At 38.4% G+C, this 12049-nt stretch overlaps 1 protein-coding gene across 1 annotated transcript in view; it reads right to left on the bottom strand.

Annotated features, from left to right (window-relative positions):
• Positions 1-1735: 1735 nt before the first annotated feature.
• LOC309505874 (NACHT, LRR and PYD domains-containing protein 3-like) overlaps positions 1736-12049 on the bottom strand; it is a gene marked incomplete at both ends in the record, with an annotated part of 31968 nt that continues 21654 nt past the window's right edge. Inside the window, 5 exons of the mRNA XM_082179337.1 lie at positions 1736-1863; positions 1915-1943; positions 6246-6416; positions 8907-9077; positions 9766-9936. Coding sequence (XP_082035463.1) covers positions 1736-1863; positions 1915-1943; positions 6246-6416; positions 8907-9077; positions 9766-9936 — 670 coding nt within the window. The remainder of the gene's footprint in view (positions 1864-1914; positions 1944-6245; positions 6417-8906; positions 9078-9765; positions 9937-12049) is intronic.

Here is a 12049-nt window from a genome sequence, read left to right as displayed (position 1 = left end):
AAGTGCTGTAAAATAATGCATTGTGATAGGTCATTTGCTCATCCAAGTTTCTCTTCTTTGCCGTCTTCCGTGTGTCCATGGCGTAAAATGAGGGCGTGGGGGAAGCGGAGACTTGAATATATAGGGGCGTGTTATTCTAATGACGATCGTTTTCAGCCGCGGCATTTATCAAGGGCAGGTATTGCGTACACCTGGATTTCAAAGGTACGCACAGCTTCATAAATCAGGCGGTGAGAGGAGTGTAAGCATAATCTTACGCCAACATATACGCCTGTTTCTACGCAAGAATGATAAATGAGGGCCAGTGTGAACGAGTTCGAGCAGCTGCTGGAGTTTCCAAAAAACGCCTGAGTTACCTGATGTCTAACCACTTTGCTGGCTGCGTTGCGGGAGAGTGTTGGGATTTGTGCTGTTGCTATTTCTAAAAGACGCTCGTTCGCCGGTTGCGTTTGAGCTGTGCGTGAGTTAAATAGACATTGTTTTGATTCTCTATTACAACGCCGCTGAAAGGAGAAAACTCGAGGGAAGATTGCTGTGTTCCTAAGTAACTGCTGGCTGCACTGTGAAAGAGTGTCTGGATTATTGCTGTTGCTTTTCCTGAAAGACACGTTATCAGAGGTGCCTGGGCTGAGCACGAGTCGAACGTTACAGCGCTGCGACTGCGAGTGAGTTACCCTTTTCATTGAAGACTGTGAGATCAAGATACTGTGCGGTTGACTCCAGGTAGGACTGGAACAGTACACCACTCTTCCTCTTACAAACGATTCATTCACTCGCCCACCCACGGAAAAGACGCTACAAACCGAACTGTGATCTTCTACGCGCGCGCACACACACACACACACACACACACACACACACACACACACACACACACACACACACACACACACACACACACACACACACACACACACACACACACACACACACACACACACACACACACACACACACACACACACACACACACACACACACACACACACACACACACACACACACACACACACACACACACACACACACACGCTAACATTTCTGAGGTGGTTTGTTTACGAACTGTTAGAAAAGTTTACTCGCATTGAGTTATTGCTGTTACGTGATAGGAGTTAAACCAAAGACCTTTATTGTCTTGTTTTATTTTGTGGGCCTCAATACATGAAATGTTAAAACTGATGAAATTGATGTTACATTTATCCCAGTGTTGATGAAATACTTTGTTTCATTATGATTCATGATGATTCTGTGAAAAATGTTTAATTTCTTTTGACATTGTTTTTGTTGAAAAAAAGGAAAAACGAAAAGATTTAAGACAGGCCTAAGACTAAAAAAATAAATAAAAATGTTATGTTGAATTGGTTGAGTAATTGTGTACTGTTCTGTAACGGATGATAGGTTACTTCAATTGCACCGTCACAGTACCGAACTCGTACCGAACCGTTATGTCTAAACCGAGGTATGAACCGAACTTTGACTTCTGTGTACCGTTCCACCCCTATTTATCGTTCATGTAAACACTACGTTTGGATCCATCAATCGGAATGAATTAATTCCAATTTTCTAACAAAAGTTGTAGGGATGAAAATATTCATATAGACCTAGCCTCACAGATCATATTCACATCACATAATTCAACACTTATTAAAAACAGTTTACAGAGACTAAAGTGGAGCTGAATTATTATATTCTCCAGTTACACACGTATGAGACCTGTTACTGAAATTGGGTAAATTTAAAGGCTTGGAATAAAGATATACTTACAGTAGAGTAATGTCTCCAGTTTATAATGTGGATCATCCTTCAGATCAGAGAGCAACTTCACTCCTGAATGTCCTTTTTTATTCCCAGACAGATCCAGTTCTCTCAGGTGTTCAGGGTTTGATCTCAGAGCTGAAGTCAGAGCAGCAAAACCTTCATCTGTGACGCCACAATTACTCAACCTGTAGAGAACAATGACACACACTTCACTCTCTCAGTTCAGATCAGATCAGTTTAGCAGTGAATTCATTATTAAAGAGAAAGTTCAAACTTAAAGCACAAATTAATATTTTTTGATGGATCATTAGCTTGAGATCCAAAATGTCACAAAACATGATCATAAAACATCTAAAGTATCATTCAATCAGGAAAAATAATCTCTTCAATTACACTATTCACTACATAGGCTAGTTTTGCTATGTTACTTAGATCTGTATGTAATATCCATGGAGTAATAAATTGGTGTGTGTGTGATTTTTATTAAATGAAAAATACTTTAAAAAGTGTCAATGCAGAAAGATGAACAATTAACAGTAAGAATGAATCCAGCATGTTCTTCATTAATCAGTTCTGACTGTGTTGAGCTCGAGTCTGTTTAAAGTCAAGAGACTGAAATGTTGATTGTGTGTGAAAGTGTGTATTTCAGTGTGACTCTCAGTCCTGCAGTTTCATGTTATTGAGGATCAGCTCATGTGTTCAATCATTTACAGCTCAATAATCTGAACTCACAGCAGCAGAAAGAGGCTGAACACTTCAAATATACTTTACATTGTGATTCATGTGTGAGAGTCAAATATGATCTTACTGTAATTTCTCCAGTTTACAGTGAGGATTCTGTAGTACATCAGACAGCAATCCTCGTCAAACAATCCTGGAGCACCGACAATACGCCCAAAATGGCCACTTTATTTGCCTAGAGAACTACAGTGCGTTATACTGAGCACAGTGTATATTCCTCCCACGGCTAACGAGTATAATGCACTTAAAGAACTCCACGACATGATCAGCAGGCACGAAAACTCATTATAATGTCCTATTAGTAAACACAATTACAATGAATGATTTTAGTGGCACTTACATCGGTTGCCATGAAGTGTCTGGAGAAGCTGGTCCTACAACATATAAATGATGTGGTTCCAGACACACTAGACCAGTGGTTCTCAACTCCAGTCCTTGGGACCCACTGCTCTGCACATTTATTATGTCTCCCTTATTTAACACACCTGAACCAGATCATTAGCTCATTAGGAGAGACTCCATGAACTGAACTGAGTGTGTCAGATAAGAGAGACATACAAAATGTGCAGAGCAGTGGGTCCCGAGGACTGGAGTTGAGAACCACTGTACTAGACCCTCTTCAGTTTGCCTACCGCTCAAACAAGTCAGTGGATGCTGCGGTGGCACTGGCACTTCACTATATCCTGCAGCACCTAGACACTCACAATACATATGTACGGCTATTGTTTCTGGATTACAGCTTCGCCTTTAATATGATCCGGCCAATGAAGCTGACCGGTAAGCTGGCAGACCTGGGTGTACCAACGACCACTTGTAATTGGATAACGGACTTCCTCACAGACAGGCCACAGGTGGTGAGGATGGGAAAGAAGGTCTCAGCTGAGCTTGCAGTGAGCACTCTTTTCACTGTATACACATGACTGTGTCACCAACCAGGACAATAATAATATCATCATTAAGTATGCAGATGATACAACTGTCCTTGGCCTCATCGGAGGGGGCGATATATCATCATACAGGGATAGGGTTCACAAAATCACAGTTTATGGGGAAACAATGATCTTGTTCTTAACATTGACAAAACCAAGGAACTACTCCAGGGCCCGTATTCATAAAGAATCTTAATGCAAAGAGTAGCTCCTAGTGACAAAATTCTAAGAAAATTCTTAGAAATGTGGGCGTTTACTCTTAAAATTAAAGAAAAAATCCTAGTAAAGAAAAAAGTAATTCAGAAAGCATCTTAACCCTTAAAAGAGGTCTTAAGGTAAAAATTGTTAGCAGCATGGACGAGGACTTTTAAGAGGCTTAAGAGTTTCTTTAGGAGAGGAGAAAATGGCAGAAAGACGAAGAGGGAGAAGAAATGTGTTGCAGACAATGAATAACAGTGAGTTAATAAGACGCTATAGCATATCGCTATATCGTGCAGGGATCATGTTTGTGACTGATCTTATTAGAGACGCGCTAACATCTCTGACACAGCACAGAAATGCCATAGCGCCAGAAATGAAAGTAATCACTACATTACGATATTTGGCAACTGGGAAAATTCCATGTTTGATACATTAAAACCAACATTCAAACCACCACTTAAATAGACATGCCAGCAATCAGTGTAATTGGAAAGAGTGGAACAATTTTTATCATTCTAAGCCAATCAAATACCTTATAGGAAATTAACAGCATGGTAAAAAAAAAAAAAAAGGATTTATACACATATATAATGTGTGTGTGTGTGTGAGTGAGAACAGTCAAATAGGAAAAATGACGCATGTAATTTCAAAGTGAAGGCTTAGAATAGACCCTATACTTAAAATCACTTTTTTTCTTTTTCTTCTTGGACAACCAACCAATCACAGTCTTCAAAAGATTGTGTCATACATAGCAACGGGGTCAACCCCGCCTCCTTACTAAGATGAAAGTTTTTGTCTTTTCCTTACTCAGAGTTGCTCTCAGATCTGTCCCGAATCGCTTTTAAGCTAAGACTCCTACGTAAAAGTTTTTAAGCTAAATTAAGAGTTTTCTTAGAGGATTCTTAGAATCTTTATGAATACGGGCCCTGGACTTTAGGAGGAGAGCTACCCTTCTACAGCCTCTCACCATCAAGGGGACTGAGGTGGAGCGGACTGACAGCTATAAGTTCTTAGGACTTCATATCTCAGAAAACCTCAGCTGGGCTAAAAACATTGAGGCAACAGTGAAAAGTGCTCAGCAGAGGCTGCATTTCATCAGAGTGTTGAAAAAGGCCGGACTTCAATGTCAACCCCTAACCCATGTCTACAGAGGCCTTGTTGAGAGCATCCTCACCAGCGGTATGACAGTGTGGCAACACCACCCTGGCTGAAAGGAAATCACTGCAACGGGGCATAAAAAATGCAGAGAGGGTTATCGGCTCTAACCTTGGACACCATGGGCACTATATACACCCAGCGCTACATAAGGAAAGCACAGAGCATCCTTAAGGACAGACACCACCCAGCTTATGATTTGTTTAAGTGGGTGGACACAGGCTACAACCTGAGACACTGCAGGCCTGTGAGCATCAGTACTCACAAGGCCAGTCTGTTTAACAGCTTCTTTCCAGCCACTGTTAGGTTAGTGGCACAGGACATTAAGGAGGGCAAATATTAATATAAAGGTTAATAAAACATTACACTCACTTCTTCTTCTGGAGGTGCAGCAGGAACACGAATAGTTAGTACCGATCCTTTTTTCAGGAGCAGCTTCTTAGCAAAACCAGCTTTATACTGACCCTCGCTTGTAAAGCAGTCTGGTGTGTGAAATGATTCGCGCAAGTACATGAAAGCATTGACGTTGATCGTGGGGAATATATCCCTTCGAAAACAAAACTCAGCCACTGCGTCTTCAGCGGTTCGGATATAGGAACATCAAAATGACTGCTGTGTTCGTTATTACACCCAAGAACAAAACACCACAATCGCTTAGACGCCATTCTGCTCATAGACAGTGCACCAGTATCAACAATGACGCGCCGGTCCGCGCGAACTATGATTGACAGCTCGCTCACGAGCGAGGACAAGTCTATGTTGAAACGCTGCTGTCAATCAACAATCGTGGGAGGGGCATCGATTTTGTGATGTCACAAAATCGAACGACTTGATTTGAGTGAGGGGAAAACATATAAGAAGATTAAAAAAAAAAAAAAAACACTGGATGGATTTTTATCATTTTATGATGCTTGTGTACAGGCACTACCAACACACATTTCAGTACAATCAACTTGTAAAAGTGCATGTACCATTATATGACCCCTTTAAAATTCAGTCTTGTGCAAAATCTGCTTTAATAAATGAGACTATTCACAACATAGGTTAGTTCTACTGTTACTTAGATCTGTACTATGTAATATGTACAGTATGGAGTCTCAATTAGTGTGAGTGTGTGTGTGTTTCATTTTATAAAATTAAAAACAATAGTTTAGAAAGTGTCAATGCAGAAAGATGAACATAATTAACAGTAAGAATGAATCCAGCATGTTCTTCATTTCTCAGTTCTGACTGTGTTGAGCTCGAGTCTGTTTAAAGTCAAGAGACTGAAATGTTGATTGTGTGTGAAAGTGTGTATTTCAGTGTGACTCTCAGTCCTGCAGTTTCATGTTATCGAGGATCAGCTCATGTGTTCAGTCATTTACAGCTCAATAATCTGAACTCACAGCAGCAGAAGGAGGCTGAACACTTCAAATATACTTTACATTGTGATTCATGTGTGAGAGTCAAATATGATCTTACTCTAATTTCTCCAGTTTACAGTGAGGATTCTGTAGTACATCAGACAGCAGATTCACTGATTTTCCTATTTTATACCCAGACAGACTCAGATCTCTCAGGTGTTCAGGGTTTGATCTCAGAGCTGAAGTCAGAGCAGCAAAACCTTCATCTGTGAGATCACAATCACTCAACCTGTAGAGAACAATGACACACACTTAACTCTCTCAGTTCAGATCAGATCAGTTTAGCAGTGAATCCATTATTAAAGAGAAAGTTCAAACTTAAAGCACATATTAATATGTTTGATGGATCATTAGATTGAGATCCAAAATGTCACAAAACATGATCATAAAACATCTAAAGTATCATTCAATCAGGAAAAATAATCTCTTATTTGCACTATATTAAAATTCAGTCTTGTGCAAAATCTGCTTTAATAAATGAGACTATTCACAATATAGGCTAGTTTTACTGTCACTTACTAGATTTGTACTATGTACCGTATTTTCCTGACTATAAGTCGCTCCGGACTATAAGGCCTTGTTTACACTGTCAGTGAAATGTGACCCAAATCCGATTTTTTGCTCATATGTGACACAGATCGGATGTGTTCCATGACAGTGTAAACCGGAACAAAACGCATGCATTCGGATATTTTGAGTTCGGTTTCAGGCCTCATTCATATGTGGAAATAAATCAGATATGTGCCAATGCGACTGTCATGTAAACAGGCAGATCGGATTTTCTGAGGCATTAGGCAACGTCTCCGCGGTTTAATGATGAGAGAAACCCCGACGCGCATCTGCAAAGGGACCGATGGCCGACGAAACGTTGTGTCGTCGTAGGAGAGGAATGTGGACAAACGTTGACACAACATATCAAAGGTTGGCTTGCTCATCCTAAAATGTAGGACCCACTGCTCCTCGTTAAAGCCAATATTTAAATAGAATATGCTCCCGCCAGTCCTTAGATCTCTCTCGCACACAATAACTGAAGCATATGCGCACGCTGCAATGATGGTACTGTTCATCCTCCTCAAAATCATGGTGATGTTTGGCGAACTTTGCTTATATTGCAGAGCTGGCATCAAGCATATTTCACGTCCGTTCATTTGTGCAAGATAATTTAACCCTTTAAGCATGCGCGATGTTTCAGATAGTATGGCAAGTGTAAACACATGAACCGGATATGGGTCACAGTTGAAAGAACGTATAAACGGACGGTCAAAAAAATCGGATAAAGGTAACAAATCAGAATTGGGAATCAAGACCTGCAGTGTAAACAAGGCCTCAGTCGCATCAGTCAAAAAATGCGTCATGAAGAGGAAAAAAACATATATAAGTCGCATTTATTTAGAAATTTATTTAACAAAAAAAAAATTATGTTACAGATGGGACAGTTATCTGTTACGGACTGAGGCCTTGTTTACACTGAGCGCTCTGAAAGCGGCACTATAAGACTGCTTTATAACTTTCACAGAGACCTCAAACAGAAAGCACAAAGCTTGTCTTTAAATTTAATTTAGTTTTGTATTAATTGTATCTTAATTTTAATCAATGTTTCATCAACCAATTGCCTGGATTTAATAAATAAGAAGTAAATAGTAGAAAATGGATAACCACGACACGAAGGCGCCGGCGCGTGAACTGGAGCTCGTCTCTTAAATTAACCGAAACTCAGCGTATAAGGTAGCCTACTTGCCTCACAGACCTGAGACATATATAGAAAGCTTGAAATGTCGACTTTTAAACAGAACAATTCAAAAAGAAAGAAAACAGACTGCTCTCTGCTTATGTAATCCGTATGAAATGTGCATTTCTCTCTGGCGCGTTCACTTCTGCAAAGATCGCGAGTCAGCATCGTCAACTTCATCTTTGCAGCCGACACTGACACAGAAAACACTTGTTTATTAGTAAACAATAAAAATGTCTCCTTGCTATATTTGACATATTCATAATCATTACTTTTGCCGGTTCTTTGTGACAGCTTTTAGGTGCTTTATTGGCAAGGCCACCCTTACATGTTACATGAATGCGTCACTACCGCATCAGCACCGAAAACATGGAGATTTTTTTTCTTTTTGGGAGCATTTTGTTTGAGTTCAGGCTTTCTCAGTTGTCTTTAGGTTAATGTTTCAGTTAACAGTTTTTCAGGGGTAGGCTACAGGAGCAGCATCTGTACTCTCGTGGCTGTAGACAGTAATGTTTTCTCTTGGTTCATGTCAGTCAGTATGAATTAATTTTGATATATAAGTCGCACCTGACTAAGTCGCAGGACCAGTCAAAAACTATGAAAAAAAGTACGACTTATAGTCCGGAAAATACGGTAATATGTATGGCGTGTCAATTTGAGTGTGTTTTCATTTTTAAACATTAAAAACAATACTTTAGAAAGTGTCAATGCAGAAAGATGAACATAATTAACAGTAAGAATGAATCCAGCATGTTCTTCATTTCTCAGTTCTGACTGTGTTGAGCTCGAGTCTACTGAAATGTTGATTGTGTGTGAAAGTGTGTATTTCAGTGTGACTCTCAGTCCTGCAGTTTCATGTTATTGAGGATCAGCTCATGTGTTCAATCATTTACAGCTCAATAATCTGAACTCACAGCAGCAGAAAGACGCTGAACACTTCAAATATACTTTACATTGTGATTCATGTGTGAGAGTCAAATATGATCTTACTCTAATTTCTCCAGTTTACAGTGAGGATTCTGTAGTACATCAGACAGCAGATTCACTGATTTTCCTATTTTATTCCCAGACAGATTCAGTTCTCTCAGGTGTTCAGGGTTTGATCTCAGAGCTGAAGTCAGAGCAGCAAAACCTTCATCTGTGACGCCACACTTACTCAACCTGTAGAGAACAATGACACACACTTCACTCTCTCAGTTCAGATCAGATCAGTTTAGCAGTGAATCCATTATTAAAGAGAAAGTTCAAACTTAAAGCACAAATTAATATGTTTGATGGATCATTAGATTGAGATCTAAAATGTCACAAAACATGATCATAAAACATCTAAAGTTTCATTCAATCAGGAAAAATAATCTCTTATTTGCACTATATTAAAATTCAGTCTTGTGCAAAATCTGCTTTAATAAATGAGACTATTCACAACATAGGCTAGTTTTACTATGTTACTTACTAGATCTGTATCATGTAATATGTATGGAGTGTCAATTTGAGTGTGTATGTGAATGTGTTTTCATTTTACAAAATTAAAAACAATACATTAGAAAGTGTCAATGCAGAAAGATGAACATAATTAACAGTAAGAATGAATCCAGCATGTTCTTCATTTCTCAGTTCTGACTGTGTTGAGCTCGAGTCTGTTTAAAGTCAAGAGACTGATATGTTGATTGTGTGTGAAAGTGTGTATTTCAGTGTGACTCTCAGTCCTGCAGTTTCATGTTATTGAGGATCAGCTCATGTGTTCAATCATTTACAACTCAATAATCTGAACTCACAGCAGCAGAAAGAGGCTGAACACTTCAAATATACTTTACATTGTGATTCATGTGTGAGTCAAATATGATCTTACCACAGTTTCTCCAATTTACAGTGAGGATTCTGTAGTACATCAGACAGCAGATTCACTGATTTTCCTATTTTATTCCCAGACAGATTCAGTTCTCTCAGGTGTTCAGGGTTTGATCTCAGAGCTGAAGTCAGAGCAGCAAAACCTTCATCTGTGAGATCACAATAACTCAACCTGTAGAGAGATGAAAATCAAATAACATAATTTAAACACTATCAAATAGCTTTCCAACAAATGTAAAATTCTAATCCAAGGTTCATGGTCAAATGTTTCTATTTACAACGTGTTTTTGCCGCGGTAAGAAATGTAGCCAATCACAGACATGTTTGCAGATTTTTTTGTTTGCGAATCCTCTCATTTACAAAAAGACACATTTTATTTATGCAGTGTAGACAACTTTATTGTTTATAATGGAACTTTGAGAGATTGTGAACTGAGATGAGTGACAGCTTTATAATGATTGTAAAGGGAGCGCTCTTTCGAGGCTATACATAATCCATTGAATAAAAGTTTTGTTTTTCTGCTGCTGAGAGGACCGATGGCCAATCACACGCTTGCAAAAAGACATGTCAAAATAGATACGCACAACAGATTAATAGATAAATAGAAAAATATTCATATCGAATTCGAACTGTAATGACAAAAGTAATGGCTTGTAAATAATCTTAAATGTCTCATTGTACATTGCTATTCTTGTTATGTAAGAGTCGTTGCTACACATTAAATCTGCACTTTACTAGAGAACCATCACTAATTTCACATACTCAGGGATTTGATTCTTTGTCAATCTCACAGTAAAATTATAATGTGAAGTTTTAGTAAACTTTAATCTAAACATCAAGTGATGTTTAATTGTCCATCTAATAGTAAAATTTAAATGTATGACTCTGCTGTGTAAAAATGTTTATGTGCAAAACATTCAACTAGTAAACCTGAATTTGTGTGAATTATTGTTTTCACCCACTTTTTGTTATGGATTTGAATGTTCATTTTATAGGCTATTGACAACTTTGACTAAATTTGTTTACGCCGCCGCCGTTGTTTATGCTCACTGGGAAACGCGAAGCTAACGTTATCTTGCTATTATTGCGTCCTTGTATGGGAGCTATAGTTATAGTTATAACCTCAGGTGGCGAAACGATTTTAAGACAATGTTTCTCTTTTTCTGCATTCTGTTCTGCAATATATAAAAGCATTTATCTAACTTGGTGACATTACACATTGAATGAAGTATCAGTAAAACTTAACTTTGTTTTTAGTGACTACTTTGACTTTCCTTTATGCCGGAAGGGAGGGGAGGAGGGAGGAGACGGGATGAGGAGGAGGGAGGGTCTAGCTAGCCTCCGTTTTGTTTGACAACAATTCGAATGTCAACACTCCCGGCATCACTTAGAGCACCTTTAAATAAAAAAACTACTGAACGAAAGATACACTGATTCAATTACACTACTAATTGCAGTTTGAATAAAAAAATTCGAACCTTTATCTAAAAATTTTATTTTTATATTTTTATATTTTATATAAATTTAAAACATTCTGTCTTTTTCAGACTTTCTTCTGTGAACACAAAAATGTTTTGCAGAATGTTCATTGAACAGTCATCAGCTTTCTTTGTCATCATTTGCTTTCATATTTTTCATACAATGGTTGTAAATGGATACTGTGGCTGCCACTGCCTAATATTCTGCGTAACATCTTTTGTGTTCCTCAGAAGAAGGTCCTCTGGTTTGGAACAAGTGTGAATATTTTCACTTTCTTGTTAACTATCCCTTTAATATTGTGTACTTTTTTATGTTAATATTTTGTTTCCCCCATGTTGGCAATGTAATACATACATAAATGATATATACATCATCCATATTTCCACATTTGTATTAATGATGCTATAACGCAAACCGAAAGTTTCTCGTGCGCACGCGAAAGTCCTATTTTTTTTTTTTTTTTTTTTTTTTTTTGTTGTTTTTGTTGCAAAGGTCCCCTCAGGGGCTCCGTAGTGAACTGATTGTTCTGATTGATACTTACTGAACTGATCTGGATTCTTTAATCACAGGAAGCAGCTTCTGAAGAACCTTTAGTTGTTCAGTTTTATTGTCTCTTCCAACAAAATCATTAATATTAAACTCATCCAGCTTCTCCTCTGATGTCAACAACACAAAGACTACAGCTGACCACTGAGATGAAGAGAGTTTGGCTTCCTTTATTCTTCCAGATTTCAGATACTGTTGTATTTCCTCCACTAGTGAACGATCACCCAGTTCATTCAGACAGTGGAACAGATTGATGGATT

Source organism: Leuciscus leuciscus (assembly GCF_965113295.1).
Source record: "Leuciscus leuciscus genome assembly, chromosome: 9".
Taxonomy (NCBI): Eukaryota; Metazoa; Chordata; class Actinopteri; order Cypriniformes; family Leuciscidae; genus Leuciscus; species Leuciscus leuciscus.
This window is presented reverse-complemented; position numbering and strand designations above follow the sequence as displayed.